General features: G+C 39.4%; 1 protein-coding gene across 1 annotated transcript; it reads right to left on the bottom strand.

The window, feature by feature from the left end:
- Nucleotides 1–20467: 20467 nt before the first annotated feature.
- Nucleotides 20468–21835, bottom strand: GCNT4 (glucosaminyl (N-acetyl) transferase 4, core 2). The gene has a single exon (XM_006874407.1). The coding sequence runs from the start codon at nucleotides 21833–21835 to the stop codon at nucleotides 20468–20470; it is 1368 nt and encodes a 455-aa protein (XP_006874469.1).
- Between the last annotated feature and the right edge of the window lie 2535 nt (nucleotides 21836–24370).

The following is a 24370-nucleotide window of genomic DNA, read 5'->3' as shown; positions in this document are numbered from 1 at the left end:
TAAAGAAAACAAAAATACTCATCACTGGACCAATAAACAGCATTTTTATCAACAAAGAAAATAATTGAAGTTGTCAAGGACTTCGTTCTTCTTGGATCAACTATCAACACTCATGGAAGCAGCAGTCAAGAAATCAGACGATGTATTGCATTAGGCAAATCTGCTACACAGGAACTTTTTAAAGTGTTGAAGAGCAAAGATGTCAGCTTGAGGACTAAGGTGTGCCTGACCCAAGCCATGGTATTTTCAATAACCTCACATGCATGTGAAAACTGGACAATGAATAAGGAAGACCATAGAAGAATTGATGCTTTTGAGTTATGGTGTTGGAGGAGAATATTGAAAGTGCCATGGGCTGCCAAAAGAACCAATAGATCTGTGTTGGAAGAAGTGCAGCCAGAGTGCTCCTTGGAGGCCAGGATGGCCAAACTTCGTTTCTCATACTTCGGACATATTGTCAAGAGAGACCAGTCACTGGAGAAGGATATCATGATTGGTAGGGTGGAGGGTCAGAGAAAAAGAGGAAGACCTCCAGTGAGATGGATTGGCAATGTGGCCATCAATGGACTCAAGCATGGCAACAATAGTGAGTTTGGCCCAGGATTGGGCAATGTTTCATTCTGCTGTGCATAAGGTTGCTATGAGTGGGTATCAACTCGATGGCACCTAACCACAACAATATTTGTGCCATTTTAGGTGTAAAAGTTGAAGACCTGCTAGGTGTGTAGTTTAAATTGCCCTGCTGCTAGAAAGTTGCGCTTTGTGTTTCCAGTTGTCTACTTATTTCTTGGAAAAAAGCAGTAGCTCTCTGATAGTATTATGGAATGTCAGAGGAACCATATTTTTATCATTAAAAACTGGTATCATATTGACCTTATACATTTTAACTTTCAAAAAAAAAAACTTACTTTTACCCCCACCCAAAAAAAAGAGTGACTCCAAATCTGGGTTTGTGTTGTGGAGGATGTTAGAAATTCAAAGTGTACTTGAAGAAAACTTACTACAACAATGAAATCTTTGAAAAATATGAATGTTCATTCATATGAACTATGAACAAAGCTGACAGGAATTGAAATTATTCTGCCTGAATGATACGCTAAGAGAATATTGAATCTCTATACACAGTTCCAGCCTTCCTGGAATTGTTCATGACACTAGTTACTTGGTATGGAAGACACTGGTATGGTGCTATGGGCTAATACGCTGGACCACAAGGTCAGTTTGAACCGCAAGGTCGGCGGTTCAAGCTCACTATGCATTCCTCGGAAACCCTGTGCACGGTCGTTATGAGTCGGAATCAACTCGATGGCACTTAGCAACAACAACAACAATGGCAGACACTGGGTGGTGCAGATGATTAAGTGTTTGGTTACTAGCCAAAAGGTTGGTGGTTTAAATCCAACAAAAGGTGACTTGGATAAAAAAAGCCGTCAATCTATCCTGACCACAGCCATTGAAAAGTTACGGGGCACCGTTCTATTTAAGAACACATGTGGCTGCCATGAGTTGCAATTAGCACTATAACAACTGGATTGGTATGGCAGACTCTGGTATTTTCTACCCAACATTCATTCCAGCTTCTTCCTTATAAACCAAATCATGATTTTGTTCAAACATGACAATACGCCCTGTCAAAAGTTACTCCCCGGATTCCATTGCAGCACATTTAAGTGGTCAGATGACACTCAGCTGACCAATGAGACATAAATTAAGAGTTTCTGGGAAAGTTTTTTTTTTCCTTCTCCCCTTTCCACCTTCTTCTTTTCTGGCATATGGATAGGAGGTATGCACTCTTTCAGAATTATATGTTAATAAATAAACATAAAGAAGACATACCAGGTTGCTCTTGTTGGTTTTGTGTGTCGTAGAGTTAGTAGTGACTCATTGGAACCCTGCATTGGGTTTCCAGGAGCGGTCAGCAGGTTTGAACTATGTAATTTGTGGTTACCAATCCAGTGCTTATCCTATAAAGCATACCAGGTAGTTGTCTAATTTCCTGAAATTCTGCTGAGATGTTTCTCAGACACATCAATCTCACCATGCACAAAAGGGAACTCAGAATCAATTTCCAGTTTTAGAATCTGCTGTTTGGGGACATAGTATCACCACCCATGTTATTGGTATTTGTGAGAACATAGCGGCAATCCTTGACCCACTCCTCCCACCGCCAAGTCCCCAAATTCTAGCAGCCAAACATTTCCTGACAGGTTCCTTCCATCTATGTCTTTTAGATGGAAGGAACCTGTCAGGAAATACTGTGGTAAAAGATAAAATGTATCATTTTGAAGTATAGAATTCAGTAGCATTAATTACATCCACAATGTTGTGCAACTCTAACCATCAAATGCATGAAAAACCATCCATTATCCACATTTTTTATTACTACAAACAGAGACTTTACCCATTAAGCAATAACTTGCCCCATGTCCCCTCCCCTCCAGCTCCTGGTAACCTCTAATCTATTTTCCATCTTTATGAATTTTCCTATTATAAATATTTCATACAAGTGGTTAAGTGTTTGTCAGCTGTTGTAACTCACCCAGAGGCTCTTTGGGAGAAAAGACCAGTAATTTGCTCGAGTAAAGATTACAGTTTAGCATATGCTTTGGGGTAGTTCTACTCTGACATATAGTGACACTATGAGTTGGAATTGACTAAATGGCTAATAAGTGGCATCATGCAATATTGTCCTTTTGTGACTGGCTTATTTCACGTAGCATAATGGTGTGACACTGTAGGCAAATGCATCAGACTGCAAAGTCATTTGAACTGCAAGGTCGGTGGTTCAAGCTCACCAGCTGCTCCTTGGAAACCCTATACAGGGTCACTATGGGTCAAGGTCAATGGATGTCAGTGGAACATGGCCAAACTCAGCCCATGTCTTCATTGCTGCATTTCCCACTTCCACTCACAAGTAGACCCAAGTGAACACCATTGAGCTTACTAGACTGGTCTTCGGTTCCTTTTGAGTTTCAGTCTTAGAAGGGGGTTTTTCCTGATGGGCTGACTTTTCTTGCCTTGATGCTTCCAAAGCAAACAGCTTGCTTGATATCTTAACAGTCGTGGTCCATTTTTTAAATTGAGATTTTTGCCTTTTTGCAGTTGATTCGTGGTTGTTGTGTGCCATTGGTTCTGACTCATAGCAACCTTGTATAGGGTTTACGAGGAGTGGCTGGTAAGTTTGAACCACTGACCTTGCAGTTCAAACTGACCTTGAGGTCGAGTGCTTATCCTATGGTGGATATTATACTTTTATCAGATATATAATTTCCAAATATTTTCTTCTATTCTGATTTTCTTTTCACTTTCTTGATACTATCCTTGAATGCACAAAACTTTTTAATTTCAATGAAGTTCAATTTATTTTCTCTTTTGTGCTTAGGCCTTTGGTATCATATCTAAAAATTCTTAGCAACTCCATTCCTAGGTATATATACAAAATAGTGAATATGAGGATTCAAACAGATAGTTATACACCAATAGTCGTTACAATGTTATTCACAGTATCCAAAAGGTAGAAAGTTCCCAAATGTCCATCAACAGATGAATGGATAAACACAATGTGGTATATAAATACAATGGAATCTAATTCATCTATAAAGAGAAATGAAGTTCTGGTACAATTTACAACGTGGATGAAACTTGAAAACAGTAAGGTCTTGAAGATTTACCCCTGCATTTTCTTACAGGAATTTTTTGGTTTCCATTCATATTATGTCACAGAACCATTTTGAGTTAATTTTAGTATACAGCGAAAGGAATGGCTTCAACTTTGATCTTTTACATGTGGAAATCCAGCTGTCTCCATCCTATTTGTAGAAGAGAGTATTCTTTTCCTATTGAATGGACTTGGTACCCTTGTCAAAAACATGGTCAAAAAACCTTGTCAAATATCTATGGTCAATTTGACCATAGATAATTGGGTCTTGTACCTACTTTTACATCCAGGGTGGTATTGTAGGATAATCACTGGGCTGCTAATCACAAAATTGTTGTTTCAAATCCACCAGTTCCTCCTTGGAAACCTTATGCAGGGTTGCTAATGAGTCAGAACTGACTCAACAACACTTAACAACAACAATTATGCACAGAACAGAATGATTTTTTTTTAATATATATAGTTAACCTGTTTCTTTTACTGGCAAGAACATACATATTTAAATAGAAAATGAAGATAAGTTAATAGCCACAGACATAGAAGAAATGAAAGATTCCTAAATTATTTTTCTAAGCACTATATAAATGAGTCCTGGTGTGATGCTGTAGGATAAGCACTGGACTGCTAACTGTAAGGTTGGTGGTTGAAACCCACCAGCTGCTCCTTGGAAACCCTATACAGGGTCACTATGAGTTGGAACTGACTTAATGGCACATAACAACAACAACAATGCAAATAAAACATTTAAAAATTCATTAAATCAGTGATTTTCTAGTAAAGTATTAATTGCTAGTAGTATCCTCAAAAGAGATAGACAATTGAAACATAGCAATGCCATTGAGAGAAATATGGAAAGTTGTCACCTTCCTTACCAAACATAAACAAATAAATAATGCCACAGTCGCTGATGATTTTACTAGTAAATTCTATCAACTTTTAAGTAATAGACGACACCAACTGTTGAAGAGCCTGCAGAAAAGAAGAAATGTTTCCAGACTCTCATGATAAAGTCAGTCAATAGCTGATCCCAACACCCAACAAAGGTATCACAAAAATAAATCAGAGACCAATAATGAGCAAAACCCAGTGCTGTCAAATTGATCCAAGTGTGTGTCAGAGGAGACCTGCACTATAGATGGCTTTCAATGGCTGTGATCTTTTATGGATTGACAGGCTTTTCTTCTGAGGTGCTTTTGGGTGGCAGTGAACAGCCAACTTTTTTGATAACACTTGTATGACTATCAATATAAAATCTCCAAAGAAATCTTTGAGCTCAGAGCTAGTTTGAAGCGGTATGGCTAAATGTACCTAGAAGGTCTAGATTGTTGGTAAATATTGTTGTTGTTATTATTAATTGCTGTTGAGTCAGTTCCAGCCCATAGCGACCCTGTATAGGGTTTCCAAGAAGTGACTGGTGAGCTTGAACCACCGACCTTGCAGTTCAGACCAACTTTGCAGTCCGGTGCATTAACCCACACACAGGACCCCTTATAGTGCCTCTCCAGAAAAATGGTAAAGAAAATTGAAGTCAGTTAACTAACTATTTTAACTACATAAATCTGATCATCATTTCTCTGCTTATAACTTTCAACACATTGTATTAGGATCAAGTGCAAAATACTTTCGTGAACTATTATCAAGCTCTGCTTGATTTGGCTCCTGTATTTAAAAACAGTCTAATGTTTCCACATTTTGTTCTCATTTTCTATGCCCTCAGTTTCTCAAGTATGCCCCATTCTTTTTTATCTCAGGACCATCACATGTGCTATTGCTCCTGCCTGGAATAGCTGTTTTCACCTCTTCTGTACTTAGCTGATTCCAACTCATCTTTCAAGCGTCACTTCCTCAGGAGAGTCTTTGACACCTTAGCTCCATCACCCACCCCCTATCCCCATCGCCAATCCAAGTCAGGTTCAGTGAGGCTGGAGCTGGCTTGAACCAGCTTGTGAGGTCTGAAATTTTATAAGATGGCAGTTAAACATAACCATAGTTGTTGTTGTTATTGTTAGGTGCCATTGAGTCAGTGACGACTCATAGCGACCCTGTGCACAACAGAATGAAACACGGTCTGGTCCTGCACCAACCTCACAATCCTCGCTCTGCTTGAGACCATTGCTGCCACTACCGTGCCAATCCATCTCATTGGGTGTCTTCCTCTTTTTCTCCTACCCTCCACTTTACCATGATATCCCTCTCAAAGGACCGGTCCCACCTGACAATATGTCCAAAGTATGAGAAACGATGTCTGGCCATCCTGGCTTCCAAGGAGCATCCTGGTTGTACTTTTTCCAACACAGATTTCTTTGTTCTTTTGGCAGTCTGAGGTCCTTTTAATATTCCCCTCCGACACCATCACCCAAATACATCAATTCTTCTGCAGTCTTCTTTATTCATTGTCCAACTCTTACAAGCATATAAGATTATGGAAAATAATAACCTGACCTGGGCCAGGTTCATCTTAGTCCTCAAACTTGACATCTCTATTCTTCAATACTTTAAAGACATCTTTTTCAGCAGACTTGCCTGCCTAATGTAAGTCTAATAATGTTGTTTGATTTCTTAACTGCTGCTTCCATGAATGTTGATGGTTGATCCAAGCAAATTGAAGTCTTTGACAACTGTAATCTTTCCCCATTTATCTTGATGTTATTTATTTGTGCAGAGGTGAGGATTTGAGGTACCACTTATACCTAAGGCTGTGGTCTTTGATGCTCATCATAAGTATTTTAAAGCCTCGTCACTTTCAGCAAGCAAGGTTGTATTACCTGCATATCATAGGTTGCTATGAGTCTTCTTCCAACCCTGATGCCATGTTTTTCTTCATATAATACAACTTCTCAGATTATTTGTTTTTCTTCATATAATACAGTTTTTCAGATTATTTGTTCAGCATACAGACTGAATAATTATGGTGAAAGAATACTTCCGTGGCTCACACCTTTCCTAGTTTTAAACCATTAGGTGCTTTGAACAACTGCCTCTTGTACTATGTAAAGGTTTCTCAGGAACACAGTTAAGCGTTCTGGAACACTAATTCTCAGCAATGTTGTTCATAGCTTGCTATGATCCACACAATCGAAAATGGTTGCATAATCAATAAAGCACAGGTAAACATATTTCTGGTATTCTTTGCGTTTAGTCACGATCCAGGTGACATCAGCAATGACATCAATATTACAAGTCAAGTCTTGATTTTTTTCTACAGTTCTTTCAGCTTGAGAAATGCTGGTTTTCTAACTCCAGATCTTTGCCAATTTCATTATAATATTTTACTTTGTCTTCTTGAGCTGCCCTTTGAAATTTCCTGTTCAGCTGTTGTACCTCCTCATTTTTTTACATTTGTTTTAGCATATCTATGCTGAATAGCAACTTTCAGAGTCTCTTCTGACATCCATTTTGGTCTTTTCCTTTTTTCTTGTCTTCTTAAATGACCTTTTACTTTCTTCCTATGATATTCTTGATGTCATTCCACAACTCTTCTGTTTTCAGTCTTCAGTGTCTAATGCATCAAATCTACTCTTGAAATGATCTCTAAATTCAGGTGTGATATGCTCAGCCAACCAAAGGATATACCCTGCAAGTCTGCCCTCCCGGTCATCAGCACACAGCCCCTCTTCCTCTCTGGGTCTAAAGTCCCCAACTGCTCCATCTCTCTACGTCATCATCTCTGCCTCCATCTCGGGCATCATTGCTTCTCTGGGTAGGGTCCCGCTCTTCGCTCTTCTCCCTTGATGGCCCCAGGGACCTCCGCTCTTAGAATGAAAAGTTAATCACTACCCTCCTTGCTACAAAATGTCTACCTTTACATTTCCAACCCTCACAATCAGGCCTGATAACAATTATTCACTATTGTATCACAACAGACCTATCTGCATTTCATTTCATCAGCCCCGCCTAGACAGATTGGATATGACTCAGTGGAGATTCTACCTTCCTTCACGCCCTCTGGATCTAGGTTCCCTCTTTTTTTTTTAATGTTTTATTGTGAATTGTGTGATAATCTACACAGGAGAACATCAGCTTTACATTCATTCCATCATCCATCATTTCGTCGGCATAGTTATCATCCTGTTAGGTTCCCTCTTGAAAGCTTGTAAGCCAGTCACTTCTTGCCTTTGTAGCCCCCTTCATTTTGGGTAGCCAATGTCCACGTTGCCCATCCCTGTCTACTCTGTGTGTGGAGGGGGTGGGAATGATCCTCACTGTAAAGATTTGTTTCCTCTTTTGAGCTACCACATCTATAGGTGTAGGTCAAGTAGTCACCAGGCCTTCTTATTTGGTTTATAGCTCCTTGGTAATTATTGTTTTCTTGGAAGATGTTCTTGTCCAGCTTAATAAAGTCTCACCGTATGCATATACAGGTCGGCATTTAGCCTTAAATCTCTAGGGAGACCTTATGTAGATTTAAGTCTTGTCTGTCAAGTTTTCTGTTCTGCAAGTGTTAGCTTCCTTGACCTCTCCATAGCCTATTCTCTGTTTAGGTTTCTCTTCCCTGCACCACCATCTGGACATTATCTCTAGATAGAAAGCCTATGTGATGGTCAAGCTCTTTTCAGGGATTACAGTTTTGTAATTTCTGCTGTGGAGTCCTGGTGTGGTGCTATAGGATAAGCCCTGGCCTGCTAACTGCAGAGTTGGCAGCTCAAAAACACCAGCTGCTCCATGAAAACCATATACAGGGTCCCTATGAGTCAAAACTGACTGATGACACGTAACACCAACACTATCTAAAAAAAATTTTTTATACATTTTCCCAGTTTTCTAGTTCTTTATGGAGTCTTGGTGTGGTGCCGTAAGATAAGCATGGGACCGCAAGGTCGGTTTGAACCACTCGGTCAGCAGTTCAAACCCAGCAGCCGCTCCTCAGAAACTGTATGCAGGGTTGCTATGAGTCAAAACGGACTCAATGGCACTTCACAACAACAAGTGTTCTTTATGGTGGGCAGGTCAACCTGGAGGAAGCTGGAGGTGCAAGCTATACAGAAAACTCCGAGAAAAGTCAGTGAGAGTTGGAGTGGGATAACTTCAAGGATGGTTCCAAAAAACAAAGGAACTCAGGATTACTTGACATGTCTATACCACAAGGAGTTTTATTTAGCATGCTACTTAGCATTATGAAGGTGGGTTTGACCTTGCTTGTGTATAACTTCAATAACATTTTAAACATATAAAGGGAAAGAGATCCAGAAACCCAAGTTTACAGACACCAGACACATTTCTGGCACAAATGCTTTCTTGGTCTCCAAAGGGATGTAAGTGTAAAGTCATGTGAAGTCAGGTTCCACAGGTCTCTGACTCTGTGAGATCAGAACAGGTCCAGATATGATCTTTCAGCCCTGCAGACTGGACCCTTGATAGTCTGGTATCAGGGGATTCTAGGCCCCCTAGAAAACTGGAGTGTCCTGTGAGAAAGTATGACTCTACCATATGGCTATCTTACTGATCTACAATGAGAAATATAACTACCAAAGCTGTTGAAAATTCGTGTTGGCAAGTCTGCACATTCTCTTCTTAATAAAGAAACATACTTATATATAGTTATAATCAGAGGGCTGCTTGGTGAAAGGGAAACCAAAGAGAAGACGTTATATAGCCTTTTCTTGTTAAGTACTGTGGAGTTGGTTCTTGTTGCTAAATGCCATGGAGTCAGTTCTGACACATAGTGACCCTGTATAGCTCTCCCAAGGAGTAATTGATGGCTTTGAACTGATGACTTTTCAGTTAGCTATCCAGTGCTTATCTTATAGCGCCTCACCAGAACTCCTATATAGTCTTGTTGTTAAGTACTGTCGAGTCTATTTAGACTCACAGTAACACTGAATAGGGTTTCCGAGGAGAGGCTGGTGGGTTTGAACCACTGACCTTGCCGAGAAACATTTTAATCAGACTGTGATAATCTAGTGAGTCACCCTTCTCTTTGAATAAAGATCAGCAAACTTTTACTCTAAAGGGCCATATAGTCAATATTTTCTACTTTGTAGACCATCTCCATTGCAAGTACTTAGCTCTGCCATTACAAAAGCAGCTATAGACATTATGTAAAGATATAGGCATGGCTGTGTTCCAAGAAAAGTTTATCTGGATACCATGCAGGCTAGAATTTTAGTGCTCCTCTGGACAGTCTGGGAAACTTGCATATGCTTCATCTCGAACTCTCCTTTCTCTAATTGTCTTCATTTCAATACTTTTTATAAAGCCTTTAAATTCTGAGGATGGAGGAAAACATATCTGATTATTGTTCTAAACGATAGCATCTGAGTTATGTAAAGAGAAATGTCTTAAACCCAAATCGAATTGGCTTCTAAACAAACTGTATGGAATGATATTTGGAAGATTTTATCTATTTTATTTAGGCAATGCCAATGATGACATTCTTGTGTTTTTCAAAGACAGCAGGCATCTTCTCTTCTTTCCTCCCTCCATTCCTCTCTCTCTTTCTTCATTCCTTTCTTCCTTGCCATCTCAAACCTCTGTAATTTTTATCATCATTGTTACACCTCCTTTGTCTTCACCCTAAATGTACTCCTAAGGAACTCTGGTAGTCTAGCGGTTATAAGTTGGGCTGCTAACCTCAAGGTCAGCAGTTCGAAACTACCAGCTGTTCTGTGGGAGAGAGGTGAAGCTTTCTGCTCCCGTAAAGATTTACAGTCTCGGAAACCCTGTGCAGGGTCACCATGAGTCAGAACCGACTCCACGGCATACTACCACTACCACCACCAAATAGACTCCTGGTGTGGTGCTGTAGGATCAGCACTGGACTGTGAACCTTACAAGGTCAGCAGTTCAAACCCCCCAGCTGCTCCTTAGGAACTCCCTACAGGGTTGCTGTGAGTCAGAACCAACTCATTGGGCACTTAACAACAGCAAATAATAATCAGATCTTTTGAAGATGCACTATTAGAATGATCTTATGATATATGGCTTCCCTTTGAAAAGCATTTGCAATGGTTGTGATCTCAAGGGAAAGAGGCTGTCCTTTTCAATGTAAACCTGTGAGCAACTAGGATTTATCATTTGTGAGCTGTATTAGCAAAGGTAAGCAACTTAGGCCTGGTCTGTCAGGAAACATTCTAAAGGGCATCTGCGTGAGCACTGTTAGAATGCTTCCCAGACTCTGTTCAACCTCATAGAGGGCACGCTGCTGTTACTGTATAATAAATTAAAATACTTTCCTTATCCCCTCAGTGCCAAAGAGCCTAAAACCCAATGCAAGGCAAATTTTCAGAGAAATGGCATGTAGCCAGCTAATTCAGGAATGGTAATTGCGCATTTTCCTTAATCCCTGAGAGTATTGATCCCACACATCTGCTTGCCAGGGCTTTTATCCTGAGATTACCCAGAATATTTTTTTGAGCCACTTACTCCCTTTTAGAAATTCATGTCATATTGATCCAGTAAGCTGACTTCACATAGAACTCTGTTCCAAATGTGAGATAAATTTTAAGGGAATTAAAACCATTTGTGTGCTTTTTGGTGGGTCAAGTTCTTTGGACAAATAAAGCTCATTCTTTAAAAAATACTTATTGTATACCTACTAGGAGTCCTGGTGTGATGCTGTGGGTTAATGCACTGGACTGCAAAGTTGGTTTAAACTGCAAGGTCGGTGGTTCACGCTCACTAGCCACTCCTAGGAAACCCTATACAGGGTCACTATGGGTCAGAACCAACTCAACAACACTTAACAACAACAGGGTTCTCACACTAAAAATACCAACTGGTGAAGATCAAAGACCAAAGTTTTCAGTATGGGTTGCACCTCAATGTAAAGAAAACAAAAATCATCAAAACTGGACCAATAAATAACATCATTATAAATGGAGAAAAGATTGAAGTTGTCAAAAATGTCATTTTGCATGGATTCACAATCAACACTCACGGAAGCAGCGGTCAAGAAAGCAAACAACTTATTGCAATACGTATATCTGCTGCACAAGACCCCTGTAAGTGTTCAAGAGCAAGGAAAAAATTTTGAGAACTACGGTGCACCTGACCCAAGCCATGGTATTTTCAATCTCCTCATATGCATAGTAAAGTTGAAAAATAAATAAGGAAGACCATAGAAGAATTTATGCAATTGAGTTATGGTGTTGGAGAATATTCAAAGTACCATGGATGCTAAAAGAACAAACAAATCTGTAATGGAATAAATACAGCCAGAATGCACCTTAGAAACCAGGATGGGGAGACTGTCTCTCATACTTTGGACATATTATCAGGAGGACAGTCCCTGGAGAAGGATATCACTTTTGGTAAAGTGGAGGGTCAGTGAAAAAGAGGAAGCTCCCCAACAAGATGGATTGGCACAATGGCATCAACAAGCATAGCAATGATTGTGAGGTTGGGGTAGAACTGGGCAGTGTTTAGTTCTGTTGTGCATAAGGTCACTACTATGAGTCACTACCTGCTGGAAGGCACCTTATGACAACAACAGGAAATTTTTTTTTTTTTTTTTTTAATGAGAACCAATTTCCTTTAGGCAGATAAATTTTGTTGTATTTCCTGCCGGGGACAAGCCTCAACACAATTATTAGGAGGGTCTCGATAGGAGGATGTGGAGTCGGCGAATGAAAAAAATAAAATAAACTCAAAGAGACAATGGGTCATTTTGAGTCTCAGGCAGATGGTGGTAATGTTTCTCTCTGAAGACTCCCTGACTGCCTGCTGCCTTCTGCTTTATTTCAAAAATTGTTGCTTCTTATATCCCATTTAGAACTACAGGGTCGCTATGGGTCGGAACCGACTCGAAGGCACTTAACAACAACAACAACAACATGATCTCATAACAGTCACATACAAGCAGTTACAAATCAATCAAATATTATATTGTTACATCAACAGTACAAGAGGAACACAAGGTCACCAAACATTCCTGTGTCTCTATGCTACTTAGTTACTCCTTAGTGATAACGTCTGCCTTCTGTGAGCGACTCTGTTTCTCTCTAATTCTCCCTAAAATTTCTGGTTAATTTTAAACAAAGTTCTACATCTTAATTTCTAACTTTACCAACAACTATTACTTTCTATAGATTCATTAGTTACAGCTTACAATCAAAAACATAATTTTTACTATAACTGGTCATACATATAATTGATGAAACAAGAACATAAAAGTACCCTAAAGTTTCATAGTTAAGAACAAAGCAGTAATTCTCTCATGCTAACAATTTCTCAAAACTTCTAATCCAACTCTTGCCTCTGTTCCCAAGCTTTCACTGCCCTTGACTGTCTCCTAAGCTACTTTCTAAAAGCCTTAATGTCCTTGAATAAAACCACCTGGAATGTTTCTTACAATTTTAAGCTTGAATTGCTAAAACTTTAGCATTTCTAATGTTAAAACTTATCATTAATGTAAAAAAACAATTTTTATAACTACATAAGATTGAATATGGTGTGAAAGTTAATGTTAATGTTAATGTGAAAGGCAACTATTATAACGTGAGGTTTGTTTAAAGTATCTAATGATTATGCAAGATTTTCTAAAACTTCTTACAGGGAAATCAGAAATAAACTTATTTTTCCAAGGGAAAGCTAGAAACCACAGGTCCCCTGCATGAATCATCCCTTGTAGCTTTGCTATCCAAGGGTGGCATTCATTGTTGCTCTGCTAAACAATGAACTTTTCATGCATAAGGCTTCTCGCAGTTCTGCTCCTTGGCAGGATGGCGTCCACCAGTTTCCTTTGTCTAATACTTTTTATCCATCCATGGTCAAAGTAAAAACTTGAAAGCATTTATGAGGTGACAGAATTCCTGTATCTATTAATCTACATTTCTTGTTGTTTTTGTCAGGTGCTGTTGTTGAATCGGTTCTGACTCATAGTGACCTTCTTTAGGGTTTCTAAGGAGTGGCTGGTGGGTTTAAACTGCCAACCATGTGGTTAATGGTCCAATGCTTATCCTACAGTGCCACACCAGGATTCCATATTATTCTACATTGACATTCCTATAATGTCTTGAACCAGTCGAGAGTTTTTGATATGGCTCTGTTTTCATCTTAAAAAAAACAAACAAGTAACATTGTCACATTGAAATGTTTATGAAAATGTCCTGCTGGATAGAAGCTTTCTCACCAGCATGTGTCTTTATTTTAATAAAACGAACACACAGGCCTGAACTTGAACTCTTACTACTATAACCTCACCTAATGAATGTATTTGCTTTGATTACATTTTATAACTCATGGCCATTGAACTGATTCCAACTCCTAGCAACTTTGTATAGGGTTTCAGAGATTGTCAATCCTCATGAGAAAGAGGAGCTGAGAGTCTCCAACGAGCGGCTGGTGGGTTTGAACCACCAACCTTGTGGTTAGCAGTCTAGTGCTGATCCTACAGCGCCAATGCCAGGAGTCAAAGGACTTGTTACAGATGCAGATTCTCAGCAGTCCAGGCCTACTTAATGAGAAAACTGGAGGTAGGGATGAGAGGTAGGGCAGCATCTGTTTTAACAAATCCTGTACGTCATTCTGAGGTAAACTAAACTAGGAAAACCAATGTCCTTGAAAAACATTGTGTAAGTCAGGTATCATGTTCAGCAACTAGTAATAGCGACCCGACATAACAATGGTGGGGTGGGTATGTGCCGCGGAGTTGGTTCTGAGGGTTTCCGCGGCTATAAATCTTTATGGGAGCAGAAAGCCTCATCTTTCTCCTGCGGAACAGCTGGTAGTTTTGAACTGCTGACCTTGCAGCTCGCAGGCCGATTCGTAACCACTATGCTACCAGAGCTCCTGACATAAAAATAGCTTAAAGTATATAGCAATGTTTTCTCCCCTAAAAGAAAAGCCTACGTTATTAACTGTTTACCAGTCCCGGCTAGTTCAAATATTATTTTAGACTGCTAACTGCAAGGCTGGTGGTTCAAATCCACCATCCGCTTCTCAGAAACCCTATTCAGGGTCCTATGAACCGATTCAAGAACACTTTAACAACACCTTTCCATAGAACTTCCTTTCTCATGGTTTTAAAATGGATTCTGAAATCTCAACTATTACAAACACATTCCAGTCAACCGGAAAAAGGGAGGAGAGCTGGGTAAGTCACTTTTTACGTGGTTTTTCAGAAGCTCTATGAAATGACTTCTGTTAACATTTCAGTTGAAATGGAGGCTGAGAAGTAGTCTTGGTGTGGCGCTGTGGGTTAATGCGCCAGACTGCAAAGCCATTTGAATTGCAAGGTCGGTGGTTCAAGCTCTTCAGTTGCTCCTCGGAAACCTTATATGGGGGTCACTATGGGTCGGAACCGACTTGACGGCACTTAACAACATTACTACTTGTAGTAAAACCAGGGAAGTCAGGGAAAATGGATATGAGGTAGAACTAGCAGGAGTCCTGGTATAGTTCTGTAGGATAAGCATTCAACCTCAAGGTCTGTTTGAACTTCAAGGTTGGTGGTTCAAACTTACCAGCCACTCCTCAGAAACACTACAGAGTGTTGCTATGAATTAGAACCGACTTAATGGCATTTAACAACACCACCTGGAGTCCTGGTGTAGCACTCACTGTAGGATAAATACTCAACCTCAAGGTCAGTTTGAACTACAAGGTCAGCATTTCAAACTCAACAGCCTTTCCTTGGAAACCCTACACAGTGTCACTATAAGTCAGAACTGACTAGATGGCACTTAACAACAATACTAACAGCCTCTAGACCCTCCTTGGTATGGAGAATCAACTCATGAAATTAAATCATTGAGGACTTTATTCTCAAAGAGTTCACTAAGCATGCATTAAAAGCACCATTTTTTTTTTTTTTTAATCTGTTTAGGCTTATTTGAGAATGAGAATAGACATTGACCAGAATAAATAAATACAACTTATTTCAGACAGGTAGAGGCTGGGGCTGATATACATCAGCCAAGTGTCCAATACAAAGTCTTCAGAGTGTGATTTGTGACATATATGAAGGGCAAGCCCTGATCTTCTCTTAACAATGAATTTCTCTTTGGAAATGTATCATAAGGAAGTATCTCAGTAAAAGAGAAACTAGGTATCCAAAGCTGGTCACTGCACTGTTATTTATGACAGCAAAATATTTAGGTAGCTTACAACCCAAATGTTCTACAACAAAGGAAAGGCTGAATGAATTATGATTTGTCTATCAGAACATTGTTGTTGTTGTTGCTAGGTGTTAGATTCCTTTTCAGTCATCCTCAGTCCGATTCTGACTCATGCCTACCCCGTGTGTACAGAGTAGAACTCGTCATAGGTTGTTTTTTAATAAGTGCGACCTTCCAGAAGCAGATTGCTAGATTTGTCTTCTGAGGTACCTCTGGGTGGGTTCGAACCTCCAACCTTTTGGCTAGTAGCCAAATGCTTAACCATTTTTCCCACCCCGAAATTTAAGATGTCTTACTTTTTGAGATGAAGGGCTGTGTTTGTGAGACTCTGAGAGCCAGGTAAGCTGGTGCTTGCTATGGCTTAGAAAGTAGGAAAGAAGAATGGTTGGGAAATCTTAGGGGGGGACTGGGGATGTTGAACACTCAGTGTAGCCACGCTGGTAAACACACTGTTACCCAGGACAGAGCAGCTCATCAGAAGTCACTGCCAACAAAGCCTGAGGACACTGGTGGAGACAGGATCCAAATGTCCATAGACTTAAAACCACGGTGGGAAGGGAGTCCATACCCAGAAAAGAGTTTTGATTTTTCAGGGACTGAGGGAGCTGAGAGAAAGACAAAGAGCTCAATTTACCCTACTGGAAACCAACTTCATAAAGTAATCAAGTGAACAAAAATATTTATCTAGATAACTTGTATTACAGGAAAAACTCACCTGAAGGAGAATGAAGAGAAAAAATCCTGAAAAGTTCTTTGAGACTTTACCAAACTAAACAACATAGGTGCTAATGTTCTCTATATAACATACAAGCTGAATTTCTTGACTCTGAAGTAAAATGAACCCTGCTCTTCAAATACTGAGCAGTGTCATAAACTTTAAGTGTCTTTGTGGGGAGCCTGCACAGCCAGAGAAAGAAGACGCCATCAACTTCAGAGTTTGGTTTTTGAAGCATATTTTATTTTATGATTCTGAAAAATTAACATCTAGCAGCAGCAAATGCAAAACTGCAATACCAATTTATTTAAAACACATATAATGGGAAATGTCTTTTGAAGACAGTAAAAAATAAAATAGGTGATTTAGAGAGCAATTGACAAAATTGTGTAAAAACAAAACCTTTCTTTACCATTATCAACAGAAGGGTACATTCACTTCACGTTACCAGAGTGAACTGTCATTTTTTAATTTTCTATGAAGTATGTCTACGCATACACACACACACACACACACACACACACACACAATGTATGTATTCACATTGTTCTGGAAGGCAAGACAAATTTTTAAATTTACAGAGATAGTGTGAAACAATCAAAACATAAAAAATAGCAACAACACAGGTCTTTAATGATGTATAATATTACAGTACATTGTTCACATAGTATAGATATATTTGATATTTTTTGGTAGCTCTTTCATTATTGTTATCTACTACCTACATACAATTTATAAACTCCAAGGTCCTGCTTTCATTTCCAAATAACTCAGAGTTTAGATTCAATAAATACTATACAAAAAAATAATTGTAGAACTCACACTGTAGAACATTCTCCAGACCAGAGAAGCCATCATATCAAAAGGTTTTAGGGAAGACTCAAGTTTGAAAGCATATAGGTAATCTAGAAGATTCCCAAAGTAAACAGGAATGAACTGACAAGCTCACTGAACTGTGAGGAAATAAGTCCAGCGAAATGTATTAACGAGAAAAGAAGGCACCTGTCACCTCTTCATGGATCCACGTCTCATCTGAAATGGCAGAAAGTGATGAAAAACTGGAAACATTTTCCATGAATAGAGAACAGAATCATGTCTTGCCCAAAGAGAAGACACTCCACCAAGTGGTCCATATTTATTTTTCAGAGTTTGTATCTTTTTTGGGTGTGGCACTACAGGATCATACTGGACTCCCAACCACAAGGTTGGTGGCTCAAATCCACCAGGTGCTCCTCAGAAACCCTATACAGGGTCGCCTATGAGTTGAAACCAACTCAGCACCACTTAACAACAAAGGCATAAAAACAGATTTCAGTAGCACTTTGTGTAGTTAAGCCTGTCTAGTAATGATACACACTACCTGGCAGGTGAAGTATTTCACCTTCCACTCCCTATCTAAGGCACTGGACCAACATGCTAATCTTGTTGGGTTAAAAAGAACCACCCCTTCGGCCCCCAAAGAAACTCCAAACTATAGAAACTGGGGTTTCTTTATTACCTGAATGAAAGTTGTCCCTGAAACTCTGCCCTTCCCCTTTTAAAAAATATTTGAAAGGTTTTACAGAAAAGATAAATATGTAAGTTTCAGAATGAGGTTGGACCTATGTCTACCTTTTAATACTACTACAATCTGACATTTCTTTAGTTTGTGCCCATTTTCAAATCACTCTGTATATTATTTTCAGTTGTTTCTCACACACACACACACACACACACACAAATTTGTGAGGAAGCCAGGATAGGCATCTGAATCCTTGTTTCTCAAAGACCAGGAAAACTAAGGTTCAAAGAGACCAAAGTAACATAGCTTGTCTGAGGTCATCTGTACTAAAGAACTCTAACCCTGATGAGAATCTTTTACAGAACTTAACTCTATACAACAGTTGTTGTTATTGTTGTTAAGTGCTGTGGAGTCGATTCCAACCCATAGCAACCCTGTATAGGGTTTCCAAGGAGTAGCTGGTAAGCTTGAACAGACCTTGCAGTTCAAATGACTTTGCAATCTGATGCATTAGCCCACAGTGCCACACCAGGACCCCATACAACAGTTACTTATGTTTAAGGACAGGAATTTGGTCAGAGTTTGTCTCAAGAATAAAGCACTTTGAAGTGGGGGAGGGGTGAAAAAAAAAAAAAAGGAAACCAATTCAAGAGAAGAAAAGGAAAGATTATACAGTATCATGAATTTAAAAGAACGTAATCAAAGGGCATTTCAATGTAGAATACAAACTAAAAAGAAGAAGAAAAAAAAAACCCTCAAATACTTGAGTCTTCCCAATAGTCACATTTTAAGTAACTATTCTTTTAAGTCATTACTGAGGCAAACACTGAAACATAAGACCACTAGAATTTTGCATAAGTTCCACACCATTTCCCAAGTTTGGTGAAAATATCATAAGCAGGCAACTCTTCAACCTTTTCTCAGAACCAGGGTCCTGAACCACTCTATCTCCAGCACAAAACAGAGACAATAAAATATATACAGAGAGCTTCCGAAAGTTTGCTGAAAATGGAATTAAAGATAATGGAATTTTTCCACAAACCTTTTGAAGCTCCCTTGATTTGACTCTTTGGGTTTTATAAAATGTCACTAATGAATATTCTCACTGAAACCTCAGAAAGACTAGCTTTTTCTCTCTGGACCTAAGCTGACCAATAAAGATCGTACAATGACCTTAGAGTTTTTGAAACTTTACATTTGGATTCCACTTGGTCAGCTGCCAGAGAAATGAGAAGAAAAAAATGTAAATGGCAATCATATATTCAAATTTGACAGTGGCCATATTTTATATCGCCATTTCATGAAAAATCATTGGTTTTCAGGTATATGGTTCCATAAAACAGAAGCATACTGATTTTATAGAAAGGATTCCATTGTAAAGAAACCTGCCTATAATGATCATCAAAGAACTGGAAGACTTCCATGTTCTATGGCGTGAGACTTTGAACCATTAATCAGTTGTTATTTTTATCAGTAATTGTGTTGTAAAGAAACAGCTGAGGGAAAAATGAAGCCACTCATGATATCACTGGTGTGGCACGGTGGGAAAATGCACTGGACCACAAGGTCCGTTTGAACCAACAGGTCGGTGGTTCAAACTCACTAGCCACTTCTTGGAACCCTATACAGGGTGGCTATGAATTGAAACTGACTCATGGCACTTAGTAACAATAACGTGATGCGAAAGTTGTATGAACCCTTTTGTTCCTCTTCAGGCACTAGTCTCTGGAGTTCCTCTCCTTAACATTCAAATATTATAAACACCCCCTACCAGCAAAGTCTCCCCAGTCCTGAAAATTGAATAAATAGTGCATCAAAAAGTAAATTGTGCTTTGGCAAACAAGAAATTGGGCAATTCTTTGAGCTCTTCTGAGGTAGTCAAGTCTCTCATCCTAGTATTTTAATGGTTAAGAAAAAGGGTCTAGAGAGTCGAGTTAAGAGACAAATGGATTGTTGGTGTTGTTAACATAATCTGAAGTGGGTGATCTATACGGCTACACGACTACCACAAACTCAAAGAGCTTTTTACAAGAGAGTCTTGATTGTTCTGTGAAGAAACTAAAGATATTAAGGTTGCTGAGTGATTAGAGTAAGCCATTGTATCTCAAGAGCATTTTGCAACTCATTACAAATTGGTTTTTATTCTTTTATGTTTTCTAAGAAAATGCCTGGCATGTAGTAGGTGCTTAATAAAGTATTTGACTAAACTCAAGGCCTGTTTGAACCATAAGGTCGGTGGTTCAATCTTAACCGCCGCTCCTTGGAAACCTTGTATAGGGTCACTATGAGTTGGAACCAACTCGACGGCACTTAACAACAACGGAATGTTTAAGGTCTGATCGAGCTCAGTGAGATTACAAGCAAAAATAAACAGTAAAAAAAACACAACCGATTGCAGGTTAACCATCACTGAACCATCTTCCCTTCTTTGTGGAATTTTAGACACTTTTCAACGAGGAAAGGATTCAATTCAAATAGTATTAAACATGGTACTGTATTCAAGTCCAAATTAACACCCTCTTGCTTTGATCATTTTACTATAAGGATGGGACTGTGGGATTTTTATCCATAAATACCTTTTCTGAAGACAAAGTGATCCATTCTTTCTGTTGCTCTTCCAGCTTTTCTGCCAAGCATTTAATTAACACAGGGTCTACCTTAGAGTCAAATTTATTAGCAAACCAGTGTCCATCTTTGATAAGCCACCTTAATTCTGCTGCTCCGTAGATACACACACTTCGGAGGTGAGAGCCAGTGCAACTGGGATAGAAAAGGCCTTCATGATAATTCCACTTGACAAGGCGGGTCTTACTCTGTAGGTCAGATACATCCTGGGCAGCTCTGGAAATCTCTCCAGGTATTCCTGGTACCCGAATTAAGGTGGCCCAGAAGTGCTCATCAGGTGAGTATGTATCTTTAGACCAAGCAAAAAAGTCTTTCACAAGGGAATTGTTGAAAATATACTTAACAAATGCACGACTTAGAACAAAATAAGCACTGCCAACAAATATCTCAATGTTATGTGGCGGTGCATCCTTGGAGATGTTTGTCCTTATTGGCAGCTTCACATACTCATAAGGCACCTGTCTGAGTTCATGGTGATAAGTGAATCTTTCCTTTTTATTGTTAGAGGGCTTCACTGTCTCTAGCATATTTGCTCCATCAAGTTTCCTCAACTCTGACACGAGTTCAAAGTTTGATTTCAAAGGGAAGTCTTGCCCACACAAGTTGATAACATATTTCCATTGCACTGAAGACTTGAGAAGGTCTGACAAGCAATTTAAATCAGCTTGGAGCCTGGAAATGTGGGCATATTCCACAGATTCTAATTTGGAAGCAATGAAAATATTGGAGAAGCATTTAGCTAAATTGTTCATGGCAACTTTGAAGGTATCAGGTGATTTGTGATCATAATGGATACAATAGATATTGTGATGGTTGTAGATAGTGTGGATAAGTCTTTCAACCATAATGGCGTCTTTGTGAACAACCAAAGAATAGGCTATTGGAAAGCTTTTCTCCTCCCTTGAAACAAGCTTTTGATGGTACCTTCTTATGGTCTGATAAATCTCACAGTCACTGGTTATCGCTATTACATCTTCATCGTCCAAGTCGATGATGTCTCTTCTTCTGATTTCCAGACTCTTGCCAATTTCCAAAGGCTCCTGTTCATAGACACCTGAACAGTTAACTTCATACCTGCCTTCATATTCCACGTGGGTATATCTGTTTCTTACAAAAGGCGAGGTACTTAAGGAGTATTCAACCAAATAAATACCTCGCTGAGGAAAGAGGAATCTTTTTACATTTAAAAGTTTTAGTATAGAGAACAGCCATAGAGTTAAAAACAAGATGAAAACTTTCTGTTGCAGTGGGTATTTAAAACAACATTTGAACCTCTTCATTCTGTAAGAGAAGAAAGGAAGAATTCAGCTGAAATATTAAGAGAAAAAACAGTTCATCAGGTACTTACCAAGTAATGAGAACCAGCTCTTGCAAGAAGAACCAGCAACAAGAAAATGGAAATACAGAACGCTGAGATTTTACTGTGTTAATCATACCTCATTTTGAGAGACGTTGGTTGCCAAATGGAATGGGAAATAAAATAGATCCCTAAAGTATAGACACTGACTATCATCTGTACGTCTGTTTAGCATATTTGAGGAGGCAGTGCTCTGGTTTTGGCAGAGGCCTAGAGAATTGGCATGTCCTCAGAGATGCTAATGGCCCACTTGAGGCTAAAAGGAACATCTCTCTTGACTTCTTTGTAGCTTGATTAGACAAAGGCCTGAAGTCAAATGGGTAAAGTCTAGTAAATGCCACCTTCAGAAATGGGCAGATACCCAAAGAGGTTATAAAAAGGTATTTAAACTGTAACAACTTGTACAGATTTTAACACTTTGGTAAATTTACACATTTCCTATATATCTGGTAGCGTAGTGGTTACGAATCGAGCTGCCAACCATAAGGTCAGCAGTTTGAAGCTACCAGCTGTTCCGCAGGAGAAAGATGAGACGTCCTGCTCCCGTAAAGATTTACAGCCCCGGAAACCCTGTAACAGGGTCGCTATGAGTCGGAACCGACTCCACAGCACACAGCCACCACCATGATTCTGCTTTGTTAGTCCTCATAGGGGTCTTCTCAGGGACCAGCAATTTAACCCTTCAGATGAGAGTGAGACAGTAGAAACTGCCAGTAGGACTGATGCAGACAAGAGATAGCACTCTCCCAAGATACCTTCTGAAGGTGGAACTAAAGCCACTCCCTGAGTTCACCTTTCATCCAAAAAGACTAGCTGATAAAACAAACAGTAGCACCTGTGAATACTGTGTTCTCTTAAATGATATAAAAGTAGGTGGTGGTGGTCATTATAGGCTGTGGATGGCGTCTACTCCAACCCATAGCCACCCTGCAGAGGGTTTCTGAGGCTGTGAATCTTTAATGGGGCAGAAAGCCTCATCTTTCTCCTGCAGAACTGCTTGGAGTTTCGAACTGCTGACTGTGAGAGTAGCAGCCCAACTTGTAACCACGCCGCTACCAGAGAACCATAAAAGTAGTTAACAAACCAAAATATTATTTAAAACAAAACAAAACATCTGGAGGGGCAATTTGGTAATACTTGACAATCTGATAAGCAGTGGAATGCTAACCACAAGGTTGGCGGTTCACACTCACCTACCTGTCGCTCCTGGGAAACCCTACACAGGGTCGCTCTGAGTCAGAGCTTACACTTAATAACAACCCTTTAACCAAGAACTCTACTTCTGAAAAAGCCCTGAAGCTGTTGTGTGTATGCAAAGACACAGATTCACAAAGGTTCCCTGTATTATCTAAGGACTGAAAACAACATGGTATTGATTAACTTACACCAATACTACGATGAAAAAGCCCAAGCTAAATAAATCTGCATGTGTGTGCTGGTGTGGAACAGTTCTTGAGATGTGTTGTGAAATAGTGAGCAAAATGCAGAAATCTGTACAGTATGTCCACATGTGTATCCAAAAGAAGGTGATGCATACATGTGTCTGCACAAGCATAGGCATAACAAAAGGAGCAGAGAGAGTAAATATTTTTGGCTTTGCAGGCCATACAGTTACTGTCATAACCATTCATCTCTGCTACTGTACTAGTCAAAGACAATACAGACGCAGGGAGGTATGGCTACGTGCCAAAGAAACAGGCTTCATAAAACCAGGTTACTCTTACACCTTATACGAAAACCAACTCAGCATGCATTAAAGACCTAAATGTGAATCCCAAAATTATGAAGGCCATCAATGAAAAAAAATAGGGACAAATGTGAGGACTCTAATTCAGGGCATACACAGACTACCAAACATTTTGAAAATTACACAAACAAAAGTAGACAAAACAGATGAGTGGGGCATAACTAAAAATTTAAAACTTCTGTGCATCAAAAGACTTCACTGAAAGAGTAAAAAAGGAAAAAACCCAAAGAATGGGAAAAAATCTTTTGCAACGACACATCAGACAAGGGACTCATTTCTAAAATATGTAGGAAATTACAACACCTCTACAAGAAAAAGACAAATAACTGAACTAAAAAATGGGCGCAAGTAATGAACACATACTTCACCAAGAAGGATATCCAGGTTGCCAACAAACATATGAAGAAATGTTCATCATCACTAGCTTTTGTTGTTGTTGTTGTTGTTAGGTGCCATCAAGTCAGTACCGACCCATAGCAACCCTATGCAAAACAAAACGAAACACTGCCTGATCCTGGGCCAACCTCACTACTGTTACCATGCTTCAGAACATCAATGCTGCCACTTGGCCAATACATCTCGTTGGGGGGTCTTCCTCTTTTCCTCTGACCTTCCACTTTACCAAACATGATATCCTTCTCCAGTGACTGGTCCCTCCTGACAATATGTCCAAAGTATGAGAGACAAAGTTTGGCCATCTTGGCCTCCAAG

Source organism: Chrysochloris asiatica, unplaced genomic scaffold, assembly GCF_000296735.1.
Source record: "Chrysochloris asiatica unplaced genomic scaffold, ChrAsi1.0 scaffold00275, whole genome shotgun sequence".
In the NCBI taxonomy this organism is placed as follows: Eukaryota; Metazoa; Chordata; class Mammalia; order Afrosoricida; family Chrysochloridae; genus Chrysochloris; species Chrysochloris asiatica.
This window is presented reverse-complemented; position numbering and strand designations above follow the sequence as displayed.